This window comes from Protopterus annectens, chromosome 10.part0 (genome assembly GCF_019279795.1).
Source record: "Protopterus annectens isolate FY-2018-M chromosome 10.part0, PAN1.0, whole genome shotgun sequence".
Classification (NCBI taxonomy): Eukaryota; Metazoa; Chordata; order Ceratodontiformes; family Protopteridae; genus Protopterus; species Protopterus annectens.
In genome coordinates this window covers 945,150,780-945,177,776 of record NC_056744.1, presented here as the reverse complement: position 1 = coordinate 945,177,776, position 26,997 = coordinate 945,150,780, and the positions used below count along the sequence as shown (strand labels likewise).

At 38.3% G+C, this 26,997-nt stretch overlaps 1 protein-coding gene across 1 annotated transcript in view; it reads left to right on the top strand.

Annotated features, from left to right (window-relative positions):
* Positions 1–24,315, top strand: part of OLFM3 (olfactomedin 3) — a 1,205,016-nt gene extending 1,180,701 nt beyond the window's left edge. Inside the window, exons 5-6 of the mRNA XM_044085722.1 lie at positions 9,386–9,492; positions 22,996–24,315. Of these exons, the coding sequence (XP_043941657.1) occupies positions 9,386–9,492; positions 22,996–23,673 (785 nt within the window). The 3' untranslated portion in view covers positions 23,674–24,315. The remainder of the gene's footprint in view (positions 1–9,385; positions 9,493–22,995) is intronic.
* Positions 24,316–26,997: the final 2,682 nt, after the last annotated feature.

Sequence of the window (26,997 nt, the reverse complement as noted above, 5' to 3'; positions counted from 1 at the left end):
CTATGGCATCATTGAAAGTAGACACTGGTCATATCCAGCTATCTGGTGAGGTCCCACACAGGCAGATTGATGGGGTGCTTGAAGGAGAACTGCTGCCCATCCACCTCCTGTTGCAGATGTCACATCATGGGTCACTCGTCACATGTTTTCAGCTATCATGGAGGCACAGGCATGTTCTGAACACAACACCAGATGAATGCTTAGGGTTATGGATGTAGCACAGACTGACATCCATGACTACCACCACCACACTGGTGATGCCCTGGATCATTTCAGTGATGTAATAGACAGACGGTGGGCTGAGAAAGTGTCTGTCTTTGACCACACATTGTCTGTGATGGAACATCTGGTTGGAGTTGGGCATCAGACATGTGGACATAGGCGAGCAACACCATCTGCTTAGAGTCCACGTGGCCATGCACACTCACATTCCCGTAGTAGCAGTAACTCCAGCACTACAGAGGGAAGTGTGTTGTCCACACCACAATGTGGCAGTCCATGAGTATGGGTTCCTGGGTGATCCCGTGGGGGACACAGGCCCAGCAGATAGCAGTCACTGTCAGGTACTAGCTCCGCATCTGACCTTGGGCATGGTTGTGCCCATATTACTCCTGGTGAAGCCAGTTCCCATGTTCATGGTTTGAGATGGTGAACTGTCCAGTCTACCATGTATGGTCCACAGCTGTCCACCATACACGTGTGTAGGGCTAGCACTGGGCATGACTGTGTACATGCACACACCGCAACACCACTGTCAGATGCAGGTCACCAACAGACACACATGGCATCTCTCCATGGCCCATCTAACCAGCACCCCTTCCTGACTCAAACACATGCTGCCAATTGTTTGGCAGAGCCTGGGCCTCTGGCACCCCCACACCACACCCTGTGCATGTGATGATACCTGTGCCACACCCCTGCCATCCATGACCTCGATGTAGGGACCTCCAAAAATGTGTCTGATGCACAGGGCGACTATATTACATTACATGTGTTTGTGTAGTGCAGTAGTGTTATGCCATGGCAGTTGTGGGCCACCACAGGCACTGTATGCTGGCATGTTTCATGACTACACATCAAATGGTGTGTATCTTTGTTTCCTGATGGTACACTGGTGGTATTTCAGAATGATAGGTATGTCGAGGACCCATTTATACTTTTGTTCCAGGAGTCTGAGCAGTTCAACTGTGGACACATGGCGGCAATATAGTGGCACAGGATGGCAAGGCAGCACAACAGAAATATGATATCAGCAGAGTATGCCAGTATATGTGCATGGCTCTCTAGGTGCATATGTGTAAAACATACATCAGGGACAATGGGAACAGTCAGCGTCATCATGCTTTCATACCTTGTGACAAGTTCTGTTACCTTTGATATGTGTCACCTGAGTATTCTGCATATACAAATCTAGATGGTGGTGGACATCAATTATGCTTATGTAGATAAGGGCAATTTAGGGCCAGTGGCTAGTCAAAGGGCCATAAAATGCATAACCATTGCACAGAGATAAGTCAGATAGACATATCTCCAGTGCTATAAAGGGATATATTTACACACACAAGTTGGATGCTGTGAGATTAGAATCCCTACCTATCTAGTTATACGCACTATCATTTGCAGTACTTACTGCAAGCGCCACAGAGTTTATCTGACATCAAAGTGTCAGCCAGCACTCTTAAGGTGGATGACATCAGCATACCTTGTAAAGGAGACCAATGTTGAGGCCAGCAGCTAGTTACAGGGCTTTAAAATACATAATCATTGCACAAAGATAAGCCAGATGGGTATGTCTGTAGTGCCACAAGGGGCAGTATGTACAGACACACAAAAGTTGGATGACATGAGAGTAGAACTCCTACCTATCTACTGTTACACATTACAGCTTGCAGTATTTATTGCATCCACCAAGGAGTTTATCTTATATTAGATTGTCAGCCAGTGCTTTTAAGGTAGATAATATCAGCAAACTTTGTAGAGGATGGAATGTAGAGGCCAGCTGTCAGTCACAGGGCCGTAAAATGCATGCTATGAAGTTTATCTCATATTAGATTGTCAGTCAGTGCTCTTAAGGTGAATGACATCAACAGGTTTTGTAGAGTATGGAATGTAGTGGCCAGCAGCGAGTCACAGGGCCATAAAATGCATGCAATTGAATAAAGATAGCCCATGTGGATATGTCCATAGTGCTGTGCAGGGGTATATTGCTATACACACACACACAGTTAAATGATGTGAGATTAGAACTCCTACCTTACTATTAATACACACTATAGCTTACAGTACTTATCACATGTGCCACTGAGTTTATCTGTTGTTAGATTCTCAGCCAGTGCTCTTAAGATGGATGACATCAGCAGACCTTGTAGACGATGGACTTTAGAGGCCATTAGCCAGTCACATGGCCAAAAAATGCATACTATTACATGGACATAGTCCATATGGGCATATCCATAGTGCTGTGGGAGAATATACTGATACACACACACCCACACACACACAGACACACACACACAGAGTTTGATGGTGTGAGATTAGAACCCCTACCTATATAAGATTGCACACTGCAACTCACAATACTTATCACATGTGTTACAGGTTATGTGTGTTGGATATGTTGATGCAGGCACAGTACTTGTGGAGTACTCAAAGTTGCCTTGTGTTAGACAGTATGTATGACCTGCATAGTGACACTGCTTTGTACTGTTATTGTATCTAGTGTCCTAGTGGTGGGATACCTGGTAATATCCCTGCTATGTGTACACTTGCCAGTCTGGCCATATGTGGCTGTTTGAAGTTTGATAGGTGGACATGTGGCCAGGGACAATATGGCTTGTCCAATGCATGTGTTGCAGCCATTGTACATTACATCACCTGTGTAACTGTGTCTGTCTACAAGGTGACAGTCCGCACTCACAGAGGTCTGTGGGTGAGTGGTTTATGTACTGCTGCAGCCTTTGTCTGGTTCCTTTGGACAACTGTTGTGATGGGTAAGTACAGATAACCCCAGCATTCCAGGGTATGTGGGAACATTCGTACATCCCCACCCATATCTATATAAATGTGTATAACAGGATGTCTCCGTAAATGTTGTTGTATGTGTACGTTATGTAAATGTGTTATGTAGATATGTGTGGAGAGTCTATGTATCATTGTACTTTATATATATATATATATATATATATATACACACACACACACACACACACACACATCTTGCTATCATATATTTCTGTGCTACATACTGATAGATACACTCATCAAGCATGAGTAGGATAGGGAGAGACAGATATGTATACTTAGCTGTATGTTTGTACAGACATATTTCCACATAGCAGGTCTTAGGGTGGTAGAGGTGACAGACTTGGGCTGAGTTAGCTAGGTGTAGGACCATGCCCAGTGTGACTTTCAGTACTTACAAGGTGACTCCAAGCCAGCGCTACCTGTACTCCAGTCTGGGATTATGTGTGCTGCAGACCACTGGCTGCTGCACCTGTTACCACAGCACTGCACTTCCCTGACATTTTCCAAGGTATTCCCTGCCTGATTACTGACCTTAATATGTGACTCATACCTCACAACTGTACAGACCTTCACAGACTGTCCAGTACTTTGCCTCATATGTTTGGTCCATTTTACATAACATTGCATTTTTATGGCAGATCAGTGGCAAATCATTGAAGATTGAAGTCAATAAATAATGACAGACAATTGAGTTTCAGACTCCATGCACATCAGGATATTCATGCTAATGCAAGATCTGTTATTCTAATGAATGGTGTTCCGTGTTTGTAAGAGCAAATATTTAAAACCTGTCCCTTTTTGTGGGCCTTGTTCCCACTTTTATTCATGGCTTTGGCCAGATTTCCCACTCTAAGAGGTTGAGAGGTATGATGCGACTGGGGCACATGATGTAACACCACACATAGGGTGACAGTCTGTATACTCTCACTGTACATGTTTTTGCAGAATGTCTGGCATTTCACCCCATATGTCTGTTCTGTTCCTCATACATATGTGGTTTTTCCAGTGCTATACTGTAAACAGTAACTACTGACACATTTCACTGATGGCCTTTACATCCTGCAGCTAATCTGACCTGTTGCAGCCTGCTGTTATACTAACCACCTGCTAGGTTACTCAGAGCATGTATAATGTCTGTCAGTAGGTATGGCCCTTTATCCTCCCCATTCACTCTGGCTTTGTCCAGCTTTGTTGCAGTAACAGATTGATGGGTTATGACAGTCTGTGGGAATAGCACCATATGAGTACCTCACATGCAAAAGTTGTTAGATGCTGCCTGATTCAAACCATCAACACCATCACCCATGCTACTGTCCCTTGTCCAGTGAGCCACACCAGCCACCAGACAGAGAAGAAGAACACTGATGTGTTTGGGGTGGGGATGACCAGCCCATGCTCTGCTGGCATAGACAGTTGTGTGACTGTCCTGCATCTCCCTTGAATAATGTTGTGGAGTTTCCAGCCAGGAGGCCTAGTGGATGTCATGGGGCACATACTAGTGAACAGAGTACCTATTGTCCCAAGTGGCTGTTAAAGCTGTACAAGTAGCCCACTATTGATCTCTGTAAGTAGCCCAGTATCACACTATATATAGTCCACTGTATTCCCATGCATACACATGGTAGATCCATACATATGCTACCATATTGTAGTACCCCTTACAAGTGGTTTATAGGAGATTGACTTACCTTGCAAATGCAGCAGGTGACAGACCTGTAGTTCTAGGCTACCTCTGTCTGATGCATACAGTCCACAGCCAGGTGAGGTATAGGTTATGTGTTCAGACTGGCATAATTTTTACTAATATGTATGCAAGTCAGAGTAGGGTGTCAGTACTTAGGGCCTTAGGTTGTCAGTGCATATGCTATGCATTGTCTCTTGTCTAAGGCCAGAGCATACTCGGTATGTCTACGTCTGCCTACAGGGTTAACCTCAGAGGGTTCCTCTTCTGAGTCCCTCTGTGAGCATGGCTGTGGTGACCTAGGCAGGTGAGGGGCAGGATATCCCTTTCTTTTGCTGATCCTGCTGCAGCTGTTTCCACAGGATCATATTGTGCAGCATGGAGCATACTGTGAGCATCTGTGCACATATGGCTGGAGAGTACTGCAGGGCTCCACCAGATATATCGAGGCACCAGAACCATGACTTCAACAGACCAAACACATGCTCTATGATGCTCCTAGTTTGTGCATGTGCCTCATTATGGCATTCTTCAGTGGATGGGTGTGCATTTCTGATGGGTGTCATCATCCATGGTTCTAGTGCATAGCCAGCATCCCACAGTAAATGGTCATGTGGAATGTCCTCCCTAGCAAACATGTGGTACAGCTGTGATGCGTGCTAGATATGGGAGTTGTGATAACTGCCAGGGCTGCCAGTACACACATTCTGGATAATACCCTGGGCATTGCACACAACCCACATCCTGGCATTCATGGAGTGGTACCCCTTGTGGTTGACATAGATTCTACCCTCGTCATTGGGTTGTGCTTTGATAAGTACATGAGTGCAATCTATGGCACCCAGCAACTCAGGGTAGAAGACTTACATACTGCTGGACCTCTCTTCAGGGGTATGGGGGACATAAATGTGCTCACTGGAAAGTGGTAGAAAGGCATCCAGGAACTGGTGGAATACCCTGGAAGCAGATGCCTATGAGACCCCCATCATTTCCCCAGTTTGTCTGTGGAAAGTACTTGTAGATAGTATCCTAAGGGCAAAACATACCTTTGTTTCCACTGGGATGGGTTCCCCTCTGTTGGCTCTGGGTCTGATTTCAGGTCAGCAAAACTCAGTGAGTTCTTGTAGCATGTTCCTATTCACCCTGTAGTGCTCCACAATCTCCAGTTCATGTAGCTCCTGGTAGGTTTTCCTGGGCCTGAACACTCTTCTCAGTCTAGGCCTATGGACAGCAGCAGCAGCTGCATTGACCTCAGCTTCTAGCACATCCATATGTAGCAGACCTACAGCAGCCCCTACCATTCTCTCAGTTAAAATTCACAAGTCTGTACTCCAATGGTGCAGAGTATAGGGGACAAATCAGATTGTAGGGTGTATGCTTACTTTATAGTACTCTGCTGTAGGTGTAGCCTGTGTGATTGGCTAGCTATGATGCATTCCACGTACCAAGTACATCATTAAGGGGTTTAAATGGCCCTAGTTTAAGTGAAACAGGGCTCATCAGTAATTAATATATCACTGGCTTCTCAGCCATTTTTTTTATGATAGCCTTCCTTGCTGAGCACTGCTGTGCACTGCACAAACCTGCACCACAAAGATGAACAGAGCTTAGCAGTCCATAGACACATCTCCATGGAACGTCATGCTCTGCATGGTTGCATGTCCTGCAAACACAATGAAACACACAACTCACATGTAAACACATCTTAGCAGCTAGTGTACACACACCCCTGCTCAGCTCAGCAGAGTAGCAAGCAAACAGGCACCGCTGAGCTCCTATGAGCTAACAAGCAATCGAACACAACCCCCTTTTGATGTCAGCTACTCTTCTGTGGACACCAACATGGTTCTGTGCCTGCACGGATGGGATCTGTGAACACAGATACCCATTTGTGCTATTCTATAATCCCAGCTCATTTGCATTTGGATCTGTGCACAGAACCTGGAAACTACATAGTTCCAAACCCTGCCTCATTAGCAACCACAGCTGTGTAACATTGTACATACTCCACACAGGGTCCTATAATGCATTACTGTTACAAACTCACAAATTCTGTTTTTTGCACTCTTCTTATATTTTTTTTCCATAAAGGCATGTTTGCACACTGTGGCATGCCACGCAAACATATCCAGGATATTAAAAAAATTAAGTTATTTTACATTATTTTCCATATGCTTTTGGACACACAGTGGATACTTTTTGATCATATCTGTGTCCACTATGCTATTTCTGGCACTCTAATTACATTTTTACATCCTCTACATGGAATTTTTCCATCTAGATTACAGACACCAACACAGGGTCTGCAGGACTGCCTATATGCTTGCTGGATTACTCCACCACCCTCATTTGCAAGTATTTCAGCTGCTTATGGGGTGATTTGCATGCCATAGACACTTCCGTGTTCACACACGCATGCATGCCCCTCAGCTCTATTTACTGGATCGCACTTTTGCTTACTTCCATGTAAGCACAGTGCCACTATGCCTACACAGAAAATGATTGAATTCCCCCCATATTGTTTTTCTACACATTTTAAGTTCAGCAAATGAATGAATAAAAAATCCAAAACAGCATTACAAAGGCACTAAACAGTATTGAAATAAATGTGTGAAGCAGTGTCAGCTTAATTAACACAGCAGCTTACTGCTGACTGCACTAGTGGAAAGCAATGAACATGTTTCGCTAAGAGATAGAGTACTGCAAAAGCAACAATGCTTTTTGCTGGGGAGCTGTTCAGCCACATATTTCAAAGCCTGTTTTATTCTTCTTATCTCATTAGACTATCATGCAGATGTTTTATTGTTTTGCATGCTACCCTGCTTAAACAGTATATTGTGCTTATAGACACATGCACACAGTCCAACACAAACGGAGACTCATTTATTTCTGTGGTATTCTGCTTCTCAAACTGAGCTGACATGCTACTATGCATCTGCTACCTTTGTTACCTTATATTTGTGTTACTCAATCGTCACTAAATTACCCTTGTTTTTTTGTTTCTTGGCATCTATAGTTTCATGTACTGGTTTGTTTGCTGCCAGCTTTATTTTAATTGTATAACTGCTGTGTCTGCTGAATTATGTATATACCAGCCTTAAGCATTGTTCTGTATGTTTCTTTATCTCACGCTCAGGCTTTTTGCATACAAAATTTCTGATGAAAAGAATGCCATTCATAGTTTCCCTCAAACTCTTACATGCTTAATGTACATGATGAGAAAAATGTGTAACTTCCAGATACACCTTAAATCACATAATTTTGAACAAGGTACACATATACTAGAATGAGGTTAACTTCTGATAGTCCCATCATGGAAATTAATAGGTCACCTAAAGACGATAAGAACACAATTTCACAAAATTGCTTTGAGTGATTGGTGTTTCGTGAAAAAATGTCTACTGGGGGAAGGAGGTAGCTTCCCCTCTCAGTTTCATTTACTTGTAACCCATTCAGTCTCTTGGTGAGCAGACAGTTTGATGAATCATGTTTTTGGATTTACTCAATCCCTATGTTCCTTGAAAAAATAGATGCATATATCACATGTTCAAGTCATCATGAAAATCTAGAGTTTGCAGATTCATAGAATGACAGAATGCATTGTACCAGAAGTGGCACACAGGCTGAACATCACTAATATGTTTGAAGATTATAGATGTCATAATGTGCTAAGTGCACTGCTAAGCAATGTGTTTGCACATTGAGCTAAGAGAAATGCAAAACCAATGCTGGTAAATGCTTAGATTTGCAGGAGGAATGCAAGCAGAATCGGTTTATGTATGGTTATCCTAATGAATGCATGCAACATGAGACCCTGGACACAAAAATCAGTACTGGAGCACCTACAATAACAAAGATGCTTAGCATTGGTGTAGGAGGGCATATAGCATATGCAGCAATGCAGTATCATTAACGTAGGAACATGGAGATAAAGAGATATATTAGGAACAGGTGTGCGACTTGTATGTGTTGCACTGTTTGTAGACATTTGTCTGCAACATGGACAGCTGTGTATTCATATGTGAGTTTGTATACCATTTACCTGATGTTGCCTGTTAAGATACATGCACACAAACAAACATACAAGTAAAGGCACACAGGAGTGTGTGTGTGTTGTTGCGTGTGTGTGTGTGTGTGTGTGTGTGTGTGTGTGTGTGTGTGTGTGTGTGTGTGTGTGTGTGTGTGTGTGTATCCATGTATCTTCTGGATAGGTTGGCATAATGGTTAAGGTGCTTACCTTAGAAAAACAAGGTGTAGGGTTTGATTCTGACATGGGGTAATTGGCTAGGCTAAAACTGGCCCATTAGGGCAGTTAGCCTAGTACTAACCTATGGATGCTCATAAAAAAATAGACTGGATTTATAACTGGTGTAAATTCTGAGGATACCACTTAACCAGTATAGTGAGGGAACCTAGCAATCTTGTAAGTATAATCTTATATATAGGATTCATGCCACCAAGAATGCATTAGATAAGAGCTTGTTAACAAATCTAGCACAATGTCAGATTAGCAAATATGTACTTAATTTCTGCATTTACACTGATCTAGAAGTGCTGAGAACATAATATACCATGACCTGTCATTCTAACAAGATGCCTTGGTATCAGTTTGCACATGGTGTGATAATTCTTTTGCAAGTGCAGTGTAAACAGTGAGCATGTTTGTGCTTCTAATTGCAGCATGCGGAAAACTAATGAAAATCACAGGTCCGATCACAATTAAGACATATGGGACTCGATTTGGAGCGTGGATGACAGACCCTCTTGCATCAGAGAGAAATAATCGAGTAAGTTACTATGCTACAGACTTTTGCATTAATCATCACTTTCAAAGCTGGCTTACTATGACTAGATAACATCTGCTTGCTGTCACTGTAATCAAAACAGGCCATATGTGTGCTTTGCTTTCTTTTAAAATTAAACAAGTTGTTGCTGGTATGTGTTTCACTTAAATGCATACCATACACAGTAACATAGCAAATACTGAGTTTTATAAACCTCTCTCTAATAATGTTACTGTCATATCTCTTATCTTTATTTGTAACCAGGTAACTGTCAGGTCTCTTACAACTAATTCAGATATATTTCTTGATTTTCAAGCAGGGGTTATACCCCCTGGCCAATCAAGGTATGGTAATGGTGTTGCTCACATTTCTGCACCTGATGTGCCATTCTCTATCTAGATCCATCCAGCCCTCCATAACCCCTTTTTCCTATTTTTGCATATTGGGGGTTGATGTGCCACTTCAACAGATACAATCACCGAGAGCCAAGGTTTACACCACCAGGATAAAATGTTTGTGTCATCTGTTATGCAGTAAAAGATGTATATTTTGCTTCATCCATCTCTTTAGATAGCTTGTGGCTACACAAGCCAAATTAAGGAGCATGTGTCATTTAAGTATAAAAATTACCCTCTCTGACTAACAAAGACAGTGCATTAGCAATGGTGAGAAGAACAGGGCAAACAACCTGGCAGGCAACTTGTAGGGGATGCCAAAGTATGAAAAGTGTAAGATTACAAGCTATAATTGACCATAACTGTGATCACCTAATAGCTTGTAAACTAATTCAGTGCAGACTGCAGACATAGCAGTATAACCTAAAGAAGGTAGAGACAAGACAGAACCAAAGAATTACAATCCCATCACTCTCAAAAATGCGGACACCTTGATTCTGGCAAAGGCCTTGTCAAAGATGTTAGAGAAGATATTACTGGGAACGGCATGAGTACAGCCAAAAATTTTATATAAAAAGCATACAACATGTTGATTCATAACAGTTGATATTTATTTTTCATACAATTCAAGTCAAGAATGTGAATTCCTAGCATTCTAAACTATATTTACTATATTAACTTGAATACCAACTTTTTAAGATTCAAAAAACCACTGGTGATTGTGTAAGTCACATTTTGACAATGATTTTTAGAAAGCTCCCTGCACTTTATTCACATGAGTACTTTATTATCATACCCATGGACTACAAACATATAGTATCAAAGGTCACACAAAATAAAAGTATATTTTCAGGCACTGTCTGTGTATCTGGGTGTCTCCCAAGTCTACTTGATTTTCCATATACTTTCAGTTTTTAGTCTCAACCCATGCTTATCTGCTTCCAGATTTAGTGTTACCTTCTGCTCATGGCACATGGTAAAGCAATAGCATCTGTCTCTATTGAGTACCAAATTTAATCTTGACTTGGACTTCATTTTGTCTTGCAGTACTCTGTACCTCCATGCAGGAAGGCTTCTTTTGTCTTGCTGCAGTTTTCGTGTTTTCTTTCTGTTGAAGTGATCAGTTTACTTTGAACTAAATGGATTCCAGAATTTTGAACAACGTTCAATTCATTCTTCTGCAAAATGAATAATTATACATTAAATAAAAGTTGTAAAATTAATTTAAAAATAACAATTGCAGTACATATGTGCTTAAACCGGTTTACTATCAAAATCCTGAAATGGATTTTGTTGAGTGATCACGTTATCAAAAAAAAATTCTTGAAAATAAAAACATCAGAAAGGTAAAAATAACAAAACCAGTAATGTCGACCCATCCCTATTCAACAATAAAATGGAAAAACAAATAAAACTACTTAAAACAAAAAAGTATTGGCAAGGACACCAGTAAAATAACCACTGTTTTATTTATAAACTGTTACAGTAAGCGCTTTCGTCAGGTAAGATTACTGAACTTCTTCAGACAAACTTACAACCATTTCCAATTATTAAATACCCTGTTTAAAACAATCATGTGATCCAAACTAATCACATGCTATTGTCAAAATCACATGATAACATCAATGTAACATAAAACATGAATGTGTTTACACTAAAAAAATGCCAATTAGCACATAAGAACAATATTAAACAAAATGAGCAGCTCTTCAATACCTAATCTGAATGTGCTGCATAAAATATAATCATATACAAAAGTCAACAAGTAACTGTAATACGATTAATCTAGCTTAATAAATGGGAAAATAATCATCTAAATTTTAAATCCTACATAATCATCTCACCAAACGTTTCAATTTCAAAATACAGGCTAACGAACAAATGTCATTGGTGGACTGTATGCATGGGTTCTCAGTTGCCAAATAAGTTCTTGTTGTTCAAGCCACAGGGAAATAATACCCCTCTCACATCATGCTTAACCTGGTCTATAACACTAAAAAGGAATGTGTGACCAGGGAAGGTTGCCACATGGCTGGCTAAAGCATTTTCTCTTTTCCCTCTCCTTATACAATAGATATGTTCAACATTCAACTGTTCAACAAAGTCGACATTGCCCAGTATTACCCAGCATACCTTGCCTACCAGTCAGTTCCAACTAATGTTTTGCAGGAGGGCAAGCCTTCCTGCAACCCCCTATGTGGGTAACTAATCCTCACAAACCCTGATAACTATATATACAAACTCCGAGATCACACCACAGTGAGGAAATTGGTACATTTCCTGATGCCCACTGTACCGCGATCTCCAGTCAGAAAGTTGACCTTACAACATCAAATGAACACTAGCATTCACTGTTGTGAAGTCAACCATTTTTATTTTGGCCTTCTGTGAACTCGTAATTAGCCTCCCGACCATTATCAGTTTGCATGAATGCCGTCCAACATTTTGGTAGTAAACCGATTAAACCTGGTGTGGTATTGTCCATATTAGATTTTACTGAATCCCTATTATATGAAGTTAAACTTTCTTTCTGGCCTGTTGGGAGCTTGAGTCTCTGTCAAGTCATTTTGTGCGCATTCATGAGAGTACTGATTAGTTTCACTGAGTCATTATCAAAGTTACATTTTATGTACTGTTACATTGTTTTCCACTGTTTATCAACATTGGAATTAACCAGCTATAAAAGACCCAACTGGTTTATAACCTCTATATTACTCTAGCCTCATTTGTTACCTCTGATACACAATTTTTAAATACTTTAAGAAATGTCATTATTTTGGACATAGCATGCCCCATGTGTTATATGCCATCTGAAAATATATTTCACATTAATGCAAAAACAATAAAAACATATGTGGTCGGTCTCCACCAAAGGAAAATAGCTTCTTTGAAATTTTGCATATCCCATAATTTCCCTTAAGCATTCTTAAAGGGGTTCAAAACAACCTATATACTAGTCCTATTTGTTGATTTCAAATATATTTTTTCCCAATCTGTAATTATCACACTATTTCATTATTTGTCATTTGATTGTATAATTAATGTCTAACTTCAGCAACTTTTCCCTCCAATAAGTTTCCATAAATTATTTATCCTCAATCTTTTCTATCATTCTTCCATTTCTCCCAAAGTACAACTTTCAATTTAATCTATCTCCTTATTTCACACTTCATGTTTCCTATTTTTCTTAAAGCAGCTTTTCAATCCAATAACCATAACCATAGCATCAAAAATAACTTGTGTTCAGTTTCTATCAATATAGTTTTTGTCAAACTAGTCCATTTAAATAATACCTTCTTGAATATCTTGAGCATTTTACTTTTGGATTAAAATGTAAAGGTCACTTCACTGTTGATCTAAAAGCAAGTACATATAAATTACATGTAAAACCACATTGTCCCTTTTGAATCAGTTTATGTAAAGTAGTAATATAGACTGTTGGCCAGTATTTTTGAAAGAATGTTGATGGTGCTGTTTAACTAAGAAATTGGAGAAGAATTTTTTGGATCTTCATGGCTGCTTTTATTTTTTGAACTTTTATTCTAACCAGTCTCATTGATTTTAATACTCATTTTTTTTAATCTAATCATCTTTAAGTTATATAGTTGTAGGTTTCCCAGTTTGGGTAATGTGAAAGGAAAGCTATCCAGATCTTTCATTTCTTATTTTATATTCCCTTAACTGCTCTTTGTGATTCTTGTCAACCTGACGCAAGTTTGTTCTACCTCACTATTCCAGTTCAATTTTTGAACAGATAAACTTTTGAACTATTACTAAGGTAATCAAAATTTTGAATTCTTATTTAATTTGTTGTTTAAAGAATAAAATGTCAACATGTGTAAAATTGTATATGGTATTGGTGTACTCCTTTTCTTTTCCTTTTAAATATTTGAAATAATTTTCTTCTTACTCACTGGCATATTTCCTTGTATGTCGGCATCATAATCTAGTTAAGAGAAAGTCATCTCTTTACATTTTGTTACACTGATTTCAAAGGAATGCATGACAAATCTTCTTCTTTCAGCTTTTCCCGGTTAGGGGTCACCACAGTGGATCACCTGTCTGCTCTTGATTGGCAGTGGAATTTTATGGTGTTGAGTTGCCAGTCCAGCACCTAACCTTCCACAGTAGGCACACACACACACATGCACGCATTCACGCCTAGGGCCAACTTAGAGTGTCCATTCTACCTATGGCATGTCTTTGGGATGTGGGAGGAAACCGGAGCACCCAGAGGAAACCCACGCGACCACAGGAAGGACATGCAGACAACGCAGAGAAGGCACCCCCAACCAAGGATTGTACCAGAGAACCTCTTGCTGTGAGGTGGCAACGCTAACTGCTGCACCATTGTGGCCACCCTAAAGGAATGCATGACAAATAAATTGGCAAAATAGGAAATTGGCATGTCAAACTTTAAACATTTTCCAGGGAATGGGGTAGTACTTCTACTTGTAACAGTTACTAATATGGCAAACAGATATATGGATATGCCATGCAGAAGGTGTGATATGTAAAGTAATGAATTTTGGATACAATAAACATTCAGCTTCCTTTGTTAACCAGACAATGACTGTTTATTGTTTGTTTGGCAAGTATCAAACTCAGAGCCACAATAAAGACATTAAATGAGTTTGCTGGCTGTTAATAAAGACTAAAATCACAACTGCCAAACCAACAGTCAATAAGTGTTTAAAATATATTTAGACTACAGACCTTCTTGATCTAGATTCATAGGTTCATAGGTTCATAGATTAGTACTAGGCTAAGTGCTCTTGTGGGCCATTTTAAGCCTAGCCAATTGCCCCATGTGAGAATCAAACCCTGCACCTTGTGTCTGTAAGGTAAACACCTTAACCATTATGCCAACCTCCCACCCACAATCATCACATCATTCCACAATTTTCCAGTCCTGTGGTGAAAAGAGCTTTTCCTCAAACAGCAGTGCTACACTGACATATTTACAACAACAACAAAATATATATATTTCTGTTACCCAGACTTTGCTGAATGAACTTGTGGCCAAAGTGGCTGAAAATACAGCAATATTTGAACATTTATATACAAGAATCAGGTACTCTTTAACCAGTCGATAATACAAGGGATACAGATACACATGTTCAAGTCTATTTCTATAACTATAATTCTTAACATCATCAATCTGTCTTATAAAATACTTCTGAATTCTTTATAGTTTGTATATTTAGGCACAGTTGTAAACACAGGCAGTGCCATAATATTATATATGTGGTATGACTACAGCCTTATAAAGGGGTATTAAAACTATTTAATTATGACTAGACATACTATGTAGAATGTTTCTAATAAAAGAGTGGCACTTTTTTTAAAAAATATATTAAATTGTCATCATATTTCAGTCGGCAGTCCACCTCCAGTCCTAACTCCCTGATTCTGCCCTAGCTATTTATAAAAATATTATCCAAGGCATAAGGAAAACAAGAATTATTCTGCCAAAGTGAAACACCTTAGATTTACTAGAATTAAGGACTAAGATCATGAGTGAATGCTATCTAGGAAGCCATGCAAATTAACCTAATTAACAGCATTAATTATTGTCCAGATTTTAGTATCATCTGTGGACTTGTTGAATAATATCTCATTTTGAGATGGGAGATCATCCCTAAACAGATTAATCAACAAGGGACCAAGAACAGAACACTGAGGGACCACTGCTGCAACCCTGCTTTCTTTAGAAACAGTATCTTTAATTTTCAACTTAGGAGTTCTCTTGGTCAGCAAACCAACAACCAATTTTTTTTATATACTGGTTGATTCTAAGTTTAAGTAAGGTTGTCTTAATCTCTGTGTGGGGAACAGGGTCAAATACCCTGGCCAGGTCCAAGTAGATTACATCAAAAAGTAAACCCACATTGACTGATTCCAGATATTATGGGAACAATTTAAATGATTAGTCAGACAAGATCTCCCTTGGGTAAACCAATGCTGAAAATTTTCCAGAGTTGAACATAGCTCTTCTTTTATCAAGGAGCATACAATTATTTTAAAATATTTACTGGTAATAGTCATAAGACAGATAGGGCAATAGCTGTCTAATGCATACATTTTACTGTCATTGAAAAGAGTTAATATGAAAGCTGCTTTCCATATCAATGAACCAAACCTCTCCTGCAAACCAAACTTATATACTTATCATACACAAGGTCATAGTGCTTTAGAAAATTTAGACAAAAGATAACTACAAAGCCCTTCATGACCAGTTACGGAGTATGTTTTAAATGTACTTAGTGCAGAATCCGCTAGATCCTAGCTTATAATTGAGTAGCTATTACTGTGGTTGTTGAAATGAAAATTGGAGAAAGTGGAGCTGTTATTTGACAAGGAAGAAAACGTATCTGCAAATATCTTTACTAACTGAGATGCATTTATAAATAATACACTGTCCTTGAAAACAGCAATATTTAAATGAGAATCTAGCCTATAACTCCTTATGTACATAAAAAGAGCCCTTTTGTTAACAGTGATGTGGGCTGCAAACTTATAGCCATATTTTCTTCTAGTAGATCTTAGCAAATGTCTAAATCTGTTCCTAATTTTCTGATATTTTGTTCTATTTATATTGCTAGGAAATATCTTCAACCTCTGTCAATGGGCGTTTACTTTTTCCCTAGCCTACTGAGTGACCCATACTTCTTTAGACAATTGGTGTGCACTTAGCCCTTGGAACAAAACAATCAATAAGAGAAAAAATATATATTCCTTAAAAGTGTCCCCGCATGCTTCAACATTTTTGTATTCCATACCTACCTGACAATTCCAGTATTCTAGTTCATTATTAATAGCTCTATAGTTTTCTTGATAATATATCAATGTTAGGGAACTGTTCTTTTAACTAAACTTGCTTATTCCTTTTTCAGCTTCCCAGTAAGCACATAAGTGATCAGAAGTCTATAGTAAGTCTGATAACAACTGGCTACAAAATCATTCTTGATAAAAATAACATCAGGGATATTGCCTTCCCTTGTTGGCTCATTGACCAGCTGGGAATATCCACGTTTAGTACTAGATCTAACCAAAGTGGAAATAACATCATTGCAAAGGTAGTAACTGTCACACAGAGAGTGGTTTTAAAACATCCACAATCATATCATATGCCTGGAAAAAACATGTTGCCAGGTTTGCACTATAAATGTTTAAATCACAGCTAGATAAGAATGGAGATTTATAAAACAAAGCAATATTAACTCCAATAGCATAAGAGTCAGCACAAGTAATGATTGTTGATGATTTATATGAAGAGTTGACCTATATGACAGCTCTACCTCATTTTCTATTTGCTCTAAAGAGGTGATAGTCCAAAGTAACACGAAAGGACCAGTAGCCTGTTCACCTCACTAAACCAAGTTTTGGTAGTAAAAAAATATATATCATAGTTATGACCCTTGGTCCTGGACTCCCAAATCATTGAACTTTTTGCTTAAACCCCTAACAAGACACTTCAGAAGAGGATATATGTCCCTACCACTTACCCCTTGTTCCTTTAAAAAAAAAAAGTTGTATTAAATATCTTGCTTTGAAATCATTTTCCAACATGACTAAGATGTAAAAAGTCTCAACCAAAACAAACACTGATACAACCTGTATTCTCAGCTAATAATTTTAGTGAAATTCCTTACACCTTAAGTAAAACACGATTGCAATGTGGTGTAGGGAACACACCATAAAAGGATCTGACACATTTAAAAGTTTCAATTAAACATATAATGTCATTAATCTCAGAAATAAAGGCCCATTCATTTATCCTATCTACATTATTATTTCCACCAACCACTACCACTATTACATACAATTTTGCTAAAGCCGCCCCACTATCACTAATTGTACACCAACGTAAAAATGAAACTGTGATTGTTTCCTTCTTGAATTTAGTGAATGCATTTCTTAGGCCTCTAACCACTGAATACACAATAATACAAATTTACTGCTCTCCCAGTTCTGAATGATTAACATTGACTGTGTGGGTAATTCTTGGTAATGATGAATGCTGTACACTAGAAGTATCAAATTGTCCCTACTGTTACTTAATAAGGTATCAGGAGCCCTTGTTCTCCGCTTCCTAACTATTTCCCAAACTTCATTATCCACTTCCTGTATTTCATTTTCCCTAAACCATATTTTTTTAACCCTGATAATGAGCTGTTTAAATAGTTTCCTACAACCACAAAAAGGCAAATGCATGCAAAGAAAAAAAAAACAAGAACAGAAAACGCCAATTGCCAGGTCAATTTTAATATGTTGTTTATTTTATTTGCATTTTTTTCTATTGTGCTTGTCCTAAATGTTAACATATTTTTTTCAGTTGTGTTTGCTTTCTCATCCTCTTGGCATAGTACCATGCCTTTTGCTTTTTTCTGTTTAGTTTCCCTTATTTAAGTCATTTAAGTGATTAAAGAAACTGTCACATTCAAATTATCTACAGTAACAATACCAATCAGTGGAACACATTATTTGGAACATCTTTTCCCCAAAAATATGCTGTTTGAACCAAAGTTTTATTTGTTTTCTAACCTTAATGACATCAGATTCAATACCTTCTTCAGATTCTCTTTGGGTACTTACCGTACGGTGAATAATATAAAGATAAGTCTGGGTATCATGGTTTTTAATAATTTTGGCTTCCCAAAGGTTCTCCGTCTGCATACTATTACTACTGACAACTACAGGATGTTCATTCAATAGTTTGAAACATCTAGTGCATGTTGCTCTATCCATGTTCCACCATCTAAGTTCATGCCATCCATTTTGCATACAAGAAAAAGTTTTATATACCTTCTGCCCACTAAGTAACTAAGGCAGAAATTATCCATTTTATCCATAATAAAAAGCTTCCGATATGAATGACTAGTAAAACAATAAGCCAAATAAACTATTAAATAAATATAATAACAGTAAAACAGTCAACAGGAGTGAAAGTTAAAGTACTACTGACTCACCCACCTCACTCAACACAGTTAACATGCGACAATCTAAAAATTCATCTTTGTGTCTTCATGTCAGAAAAACTACAGCCACTCAAAGTTCGCTGTCATTCGCTGTGGTGTTGAGTAAGTAAGATCACTGGCAACATATTCCTCTTCCTTCCACCCCCCCACCCCCTTCCTCATTAGCACTAACAGGAATTTCCTTCCTTTGAGTACAACAGAGAAGGAGGTAGCAACTCAGTCCACCAGTAAAACCTTTCCTAGGGCCGCATCCTTCAGTAGATTTAAAACACAAAATAACAGTAGAAACATTATCTGTATACTGAATAAATAAGTTCAGTAACAGCATGCCTCCCTAGTCAACACTAATAGGAATTATCTTCCTTCAAGTTAAAATAAAAATAAAAGTAAAACACCACCCACTGCAGTTAACTGGAGCAGCAGTTAGTTGATCAGTCCACCAGCAACACCTCTTCTTGCACCACAGTCTTTCAGTAGATTCAAAAGACAAAGCAACAGCAGAAACACTGCCATACTGAGTGCGCTGAATAAATAAGCTGAATGACGACATGACAGATCTTGCTGGCAGGCTTGATCATTACTAACCAGGTGGCAGGGTATATAAGGCTGCACAGGTCTTCAGGCACAACTAGTAAAGTCCACAATCATGACGTGAAAGGGAGTGAATGGTGTTGAATCAGTGGCTTACTAAATTCTGCAGGTAGCTGAATATCACTTACTATAATGCTGTTAATGTAGGAGTAAGGGTAATCAATGGAAAGAAAGACAAGGCAGATTATTTTGCATTGCTGTTGTATTAGATTCAGTGCTTCTTGGTATGTCTTTTTTTGTTACATTTATTTTCAAGGCCACCATAGTGTTGAAGAGTTAGTAATACCACAAAACAACATCTGGCTCCATTGTGGTATTTTTCTACTATCACTTCTATAGATAGCTTACATACCTTTCTGTGCCAGTGATGGTTTTCACCCAGTTCTCTAGTTTCTTACAACCTTTCAGATATGTGCTATAGGTAATTTGGTGACCCTTTAAACTGCCTGTGCATATGTGTGTATCATGACTTAATGTGGATATGTGTCCTGTGATGGTATGATGCCCTGTCCAGGATTAGGATCTTCCTTGTACACACTGAGAGCAGGCAATGAGTCTGACTGGCCTGTAACCATGAAATGGATTAAACTCATAATCAAATATGAATTAATATATTTATTTATTTTATTTATTTATTGACATTTGTTAACCAGGTTTGTCAAACTGGGCTTGTGGCCAATTTTCAGTGGAGACCCAAGGAGAAAAGCTCCAGTAATACATTTTAAAACAAGTACAATTTTAAACAATATTGATATAATAGCAGTTATAGCAAAACGATTCACATATGTTGGGTTACATGCATAAAGTTAAAGTTGCATTAAAAAGAAGCTAAGTAACAATTTTACATTGATATAGTTCAATAGGTCAATAATAAACATTTTTTGTTTGTATAAAATTGTGCAAATGCATAATAGACACATTGGAGAGAGAGGTGCAATGAGGTACTAAGTATGGTCCTTTTGAGGGTCCATAAAGGGAAGGAAGACTAGCTGGGGTCATGGCAAGATCAGGTTCTGAAATTGGGAAAATAAGCTTTTAGTTCATTTTTAAAGTGTGAGGTGTGGGAGATTGAACGTAAATCAAGGGGAAGTTTGTTCCAAGCATGGGCAATGGAGTGTTTGTACAGTAGTTTGCCTACTGACCTTTTTGGGTGGTAGATATCAAGTAATTGTTGGTTAGAAGTACTGTGGGTCCGGGATGGGATGTAGATGGAGACTAAGGAAGATAGAGATGGACAGAAGGAGGGTTTATAAAGAATAGAGTGTAGCATATAAAACTGATAAGATAGCAGAAACTGGGGAAGTTCAAGCCATTGAAAAGAGTTTAAAGAAATGCAGTGATGTGAGTTGTATGGGGAGTTAGTAATGAATCTGGCTATTTTATGGTAAGTGTGTTGCAGTTTGTTTAGAGTGGAGGCCTGGATATTGGTAAGAACTGAGGCAGCATATAAGAGGGATGGGAGGAGGAGTGCCTGGCCCAGGGTAAGTCCAGATTCAGGAGTTAGGAATTTTTTGTTCCTATATAGCAGACCCAGTTTCTGTTTTTTTTTTTTTTATATATATATTGGAGTATGTGTAGATTGAACTTGAGTTTGTCATCGATAATGACCCCTAGGAGTTTTGAGTGGGTGTCAGGTTGGATGTTTGTATTGTTAGAAGATGTAATAAAAAAGGAGGTTTTGTGATGAGAAAGAGAATGGGGAAGGAAAAGTAGAAGTTTGGTCTTTTTGGGATTTAGGATCAATAGGTTGTGAGAGAGCCATTGTTCAGTGGATAGTAGGGCCTGTTGGGTCAAAGAGTGTAATTCTGGAATGTTATTTGAGATGGATGTAAGTGTGGAGTCATCGGCATACTGAATAAAGGAGGATTCTTTGCATGAGCTGTAAAGATCATTGGTGAAGATGTTAAACAAAAGGGGTCCCAAGATGGAGCCTTTGGGAACACCAGTGGAGATGGGAAGAAAAGGTGAGGAGGATGAGAGCCATTTGACAGACTGTTCCCTGCCAGATAGGTAACTATTAAACCAGGCAAGTGCGGAGGGGGATAGATGGAGATTTGTGAGTTTGGATTGTAGTAGAGGATGAGAGACAGTATCGAAGGCTTTGGAGAGATCTAGGAAGAGACAAGAAATGAGTTTATTGTTGTCTAGGGCCTCTGCAATGATATGAGTGAAAGAGAGGAGGGCAGTGGTGGTGCTGTGATGAGGACAAAATCCATGTTGGGTAGGGGTAAGTAAGTGGTGTGTGAGGAGGTGATTGAGAAGCTGTGAGTAAATACATTTTTCTAATATCTTGGAGAGGGGAGACAGAATGGCAATGGGCCGGTAGTTTGAGGGGTCGGTGGAGTTTACACCTTTATGAAGAGGGATAGTGAAGAAAGATTTCAAAAGGGTGGGGACAGTTGATTCCAGAATAGATAGATTAATTAGTATAGATACAGGATAGGCAATTGAGTCAGCAGCAAGTTTGAGGAATGTAGGAGATAGATTGTCAGTGGAAGGAGAGCAAGGTTTTAGCTTAAGTAGTAGAGATTTGATATAAGTAATGGGAACTGGCTCAAAAGAAAACAAAGTTGTGTTAGTGGGACATGGAGAGGTGGGTGTCGAAGTAGAGTTTGGCTTAGAGGTTACCAGATTTTGGATGGAAGAGATAAAGTGTTTATTCAGGAGGGTAGCTGTTTCCTGAGAGGAAGAGTTAGGGTATGGGGAGGGATTAGAGGGCTTTCCAGTATAGAGGATGCTGTTGAGAGTTGACCAAAATTTTCATAAATTAATTTATTGCCATGTTTTCATTTCACTACATTGTGGTCTTTAGGTAAGATGATGATAAATATTACAGTACACAACTATTTTGCACAATACGGACTGGTGCTTTATCCATATGGTTGCACTAATTAGTCATCCAATTCAAGCACCCATAAGAGCAACTAAATAATATTATTCCTGAGTGCAAAAAACATAAAGTCTTAGAAATCGGTAAATACAAATATGAAAATTATGCATTAACTTCTCAGAAAGGTTTCCATATTTTTGCTTTAGGTTTGAAACACTTTAATATTCATGTCAGTTGTGTTAATGCCACCCATGCCTGTGTAATTACCTGTAATTTTAGATTATGCTCCTCACATCTCACCTATAACAGGCGCACCTGCAACTTGCTGCCTCTTTACCTTACATTTCAAGCAACTAATTGCATGTTGGATGCATATAATGCTCCAAAACTCTGATAGCTGCAATAATGGGAAACAAATTATAGTTTCTCTTTCTGCTTTTTTCAGGTTTTACAGCTGATTATTTCTCATTGATCTGATGAATTCCACTAAAAGCAGACCTCTACTTTTCTCTGAGAATCTGAAATAGTATAGCCATGGAAAACAAAACAGTTCAAGAAATTATTCCAATTTAACTTTCACTTTACTTCAACAATAATGCATTTTGTTAATCAGTTTTAGAGTAGTAAAAGGCACGCTAATTAAAGTTCTATGTAAAATATTTGCATTGTTACTGCAGATAAATTCAATATTTTTGCATTTATTTTGCAGGTTTGGTACATGGATGGTTACACAAACAACAGAATTGTTCGAGAATTCAAGTCAATTGCGGACTTTGTCAGTGGAGCTGAGTCAAGAACATACAACCTACCATTCAAATGGGCAGGGACCAATCATGTTGTTTATAATGGATCACTCTATTTCAACAAGTACCAAAGCAACATCATTGTTAAGTACAACTTTGACACTGGACGTGTGCTTGCCCAGCGAGCTCTTGAATATGCTGGCTTTCACAATGTCTACCCATACACCTGGGGTGGATTCTCAGACATTGATTTAATGGCAGATGAAATTGGCTTGTGGGCAGTGTATGCCACAAATCAAAATGCGGGGAACATAGTGATTAGCCAGATGAATCCAGACACACTAGAAATCATACAGAGCTGGAGTACAGGATACCCTAAAAGAAGCGCAGGGGAATCTTTTATGATCTGTGGAATTTTGTACGTTACGAATTCCCACTTGACTGGTGCTAAGGTTTACTATTCTTACTCCACAAAAACAGCTACATATGAGTATACAGACATTCCTTTTCATAACCAGTATTTTCATATATCCATGCTTGATTATAATGCAAGGGACAGAGCTCTCTATGCTTGGAATAATGGACATCAGGTCTTGTTCAATGTTACACTTTTTCACATTATTAAGACTGATGATAGTGACTAATTTCAGTTGTTTCTACCGCAGAACATTGACAGTTGTGGTATCTTCAAAACATCTTTTTTGTACATAGTGATTTTATTTTAATTTCATGCAATCGTCTTTTTATATACTATTTTTCATAGTAAAAAAAAAGAAAAAGAAACAGTGCATATTTAACACAGAAATGGCTGTAACCTCTTAATCGTGTCCTTCGGGGAGTGGAACAATCTCAAATAGACCGTGAAAGCTCATTTACTTTTCCAGTAAAATGTATGTCATAGTTATTGAACACTGTTTTATCTCACTTGCGGAAAGTATCATACTTTAAAAATATAAAGACTGCTTCATTATATTAATTTTAAATATAAAGACTGCTTCATTATATTAATTTTATCAACATTCTATTATCACTGTCTGTTTTCATATAAAACAGCCATGTGGTAATTCAGAAACTTTGTTTCCATTCTAAAATATGAAGAAGTTTTACTTTCCTTGGGTTTATTGATACCATAAAGCTTGTCGTAAATACAGTGTTGTGCTGTAGGTTTTAATCACTTGGAAGAACACTTATTTGTGGTGTGTAATTTCAACTGCAGCTGCTTTGTTTCTGCAACTGTATCACATTTCTACAGCAACATTAAACTCGGTATTATTTTTTAAAATACATTTAGGCATATTGCATCCATTTTTTTAGTGGCTTAATTAGTGGAATTACAGAGCAATCTCCAAAATTACATGTAGCATGCTGAATAGGCTACATCAATATTGTGGCCTTACTTTGACTATTGTATAAGGACACAATTTGCTAAAGGAAAAAAAAAAACAGCATGCATGATGCTTTACTCATATGCAGACTGCTGAGATGCTCTACTGAAAGGAAAAGGTATGGTGTATTTCTTCTGACTATTATAAATTTACTGAGATAACTATCACATCTGTACTTCAAACATTATATAATAACTTGTACTGAAAAATGCACTCAGTTTAGTAGTAACATTGGTATTTTTGATTGGTAGAAGCCAGCTTTTCTGTAAACAGCTTGACATGACAAAGCCAGCCATGTAGAACAGAGCCATTCTATCTGTGTGCATTCAATTATTTCTTGGTTAAAGAAAGGATGTGTCACCAAAGAGATGCTCACTTTTTTAATGGCATATAAGGCAGCAAAAGGTTATTCCATAATGACAGCTGGCTATGTAAAGTCTTCAGCGTTTCCTTCCTAAGTGTATATAAAGAACTGTTCACAAATATATGATGCAATTGCACACTATATTCAGAAGGACATTGATATGCCTTTGATGAGGTCTTACTCATTTCTTCATCTGTCTAACAATCCCTCCTGGTTGTCACTATATAAAGGGTTTGTTCTGTTTCTGAACAAGGATTAGATAGGCAGGTGGTTATCTTATTTATTATTATTTTCCCAAGAAGTGGATCATGGGACTTGCAAAAGAGAAGCTAAGCACCTTAGGCAAGTATGTAAGATAAATTAAGCATCACATAGTCAGCCTCTACGTTTGCTATTTCCTGTGTGCTTCTTGCAAGAGATTGTTGTTTGTCTTGAATCTTTATACCTCCCTTTCACTAGAAGAATTATTGCCCATGATGCTTGTGTTAATCCACAAACAGCAAAGCAATAAGGAATTTATAAACGCAGTCAATTTGATAACAGAAATTAAAGTTAAGCAGTTGTACATAAAGATGCAGTAAATAGTAAAAATATGCACATATGTATGTATGCATATAGACCTCATTAAAAGACAATGATTGATTTGTGATTGACACAAATAATAGCAATCACAAATGAGCAACATCACAACATAACTTTAAAAATAAAAAAAATAAAAAAACGCAGAGAGCCAAGCCCATTTCATTGCCCACCTTATCATGAAGGGATTCTCATCTAGATCAAGGGAGGTCATAGTCTCCCTTTACTCATACCTCTATTACCTATATATATAAACTCTGACATTAGTGCATCTTGGTGAAAGGAGAAAGACCTGGGGATAACATAAGCTCAGCCTTTTGGAACAAAACCCAGAAATCACACATTAGAGATAACATAATAGATTGTGAGTCATTAGGGTCTCAACAATGAGCTTCTTAAAAATATACACATCTGTACCTACATATATGTATGGGAGGCATCAAATATGTCATATAGTGGTCATTCTACAGAAAAGCTGACTGACAGTTGTGTAAAACAGCTGTAAAACTGGCAATGAGGCCTAGGACCTTTCCATGGTATTGTGCCATCTCAGAGTTACCTCCAAAGACACACCCCGCATGTTAAGGCTGATGCCCAGGCCCAAAACCCCTATGTATACCTTAAAAAGCAAAGCCAGCACCATGTAAGCGTATTCAAACTTCTCTTTAATGTGGCAACACCATAAAATTCAATCCAGTTTTGGCAAACTTGCCTTCTTCAGTGATCACTGAAGAAGGCAAGGTTGCCGAAACCGGACTGAATTTTATGGGGTTGCCACATTAAAGAGAAGTTTGAATACACTTACATGGTGCTGGCTTTACCTTTTGAGCCATCTCAGAGCTGGCATATTTAAGTAGCAGGGAGAGTGGCAAGATGCCCAAGGATTCAATTATTATGTTTTCAGTTATATTTATTTTTTTGAAACTAATCTCCTGTTTCTAGTGTTCTCCCCTCCCTGATCCCCATTCTGTTTATGTGCTCCTAGGGCACCAGACATAAGAGTTATCCCTGGGGTCTAGGGTGTCCTTGTTTTAATGTACCGTTAAGATGCTATTTAGGCACAGAAATAAGCATTATTCCTGTTGTCTAGTGTTTTTCTTCAATCGTTGCACTGCTAAAGTGCCATCAATGCACAGAAAATAGAGTTATCCATGTAGTTTCATGTTTTCCCCATCTTCATACTGTTAAAGTTTCATTAAGGCATGGAAATGAGATATGCTTAGTCTAACTATATCTGTCTATATGTATGTGTGTGTATATATATATATATATATATATATATATATATATATATATCTATATAACGAAAGTTCAATAGTCCGAATCCATATTCACCGAACATGCTTTAGCGAAAGTGCTTTTAACCGAAAAAGCGCTTTCGCTAAAGTCCCCAAAATAAACACCAAAAACAAAATAAAAAAAAACACATATCTAACATTTACACCATAGAGACTCAGCTTTTTTTCAACATGTCAAGGTATGTTTTGTCTGTACATGACAAAGAGTTACTCAATAGAGGGCTGACTTTTGTACCCTCTCAGGGAAGCCTTCTCCATGACTTATTGATGGATGTCAGAATGTTTGGACGCGCTATAGCACTAAAGATATTTTTTAGATCAAAATCCGACAAAGACAGTGAT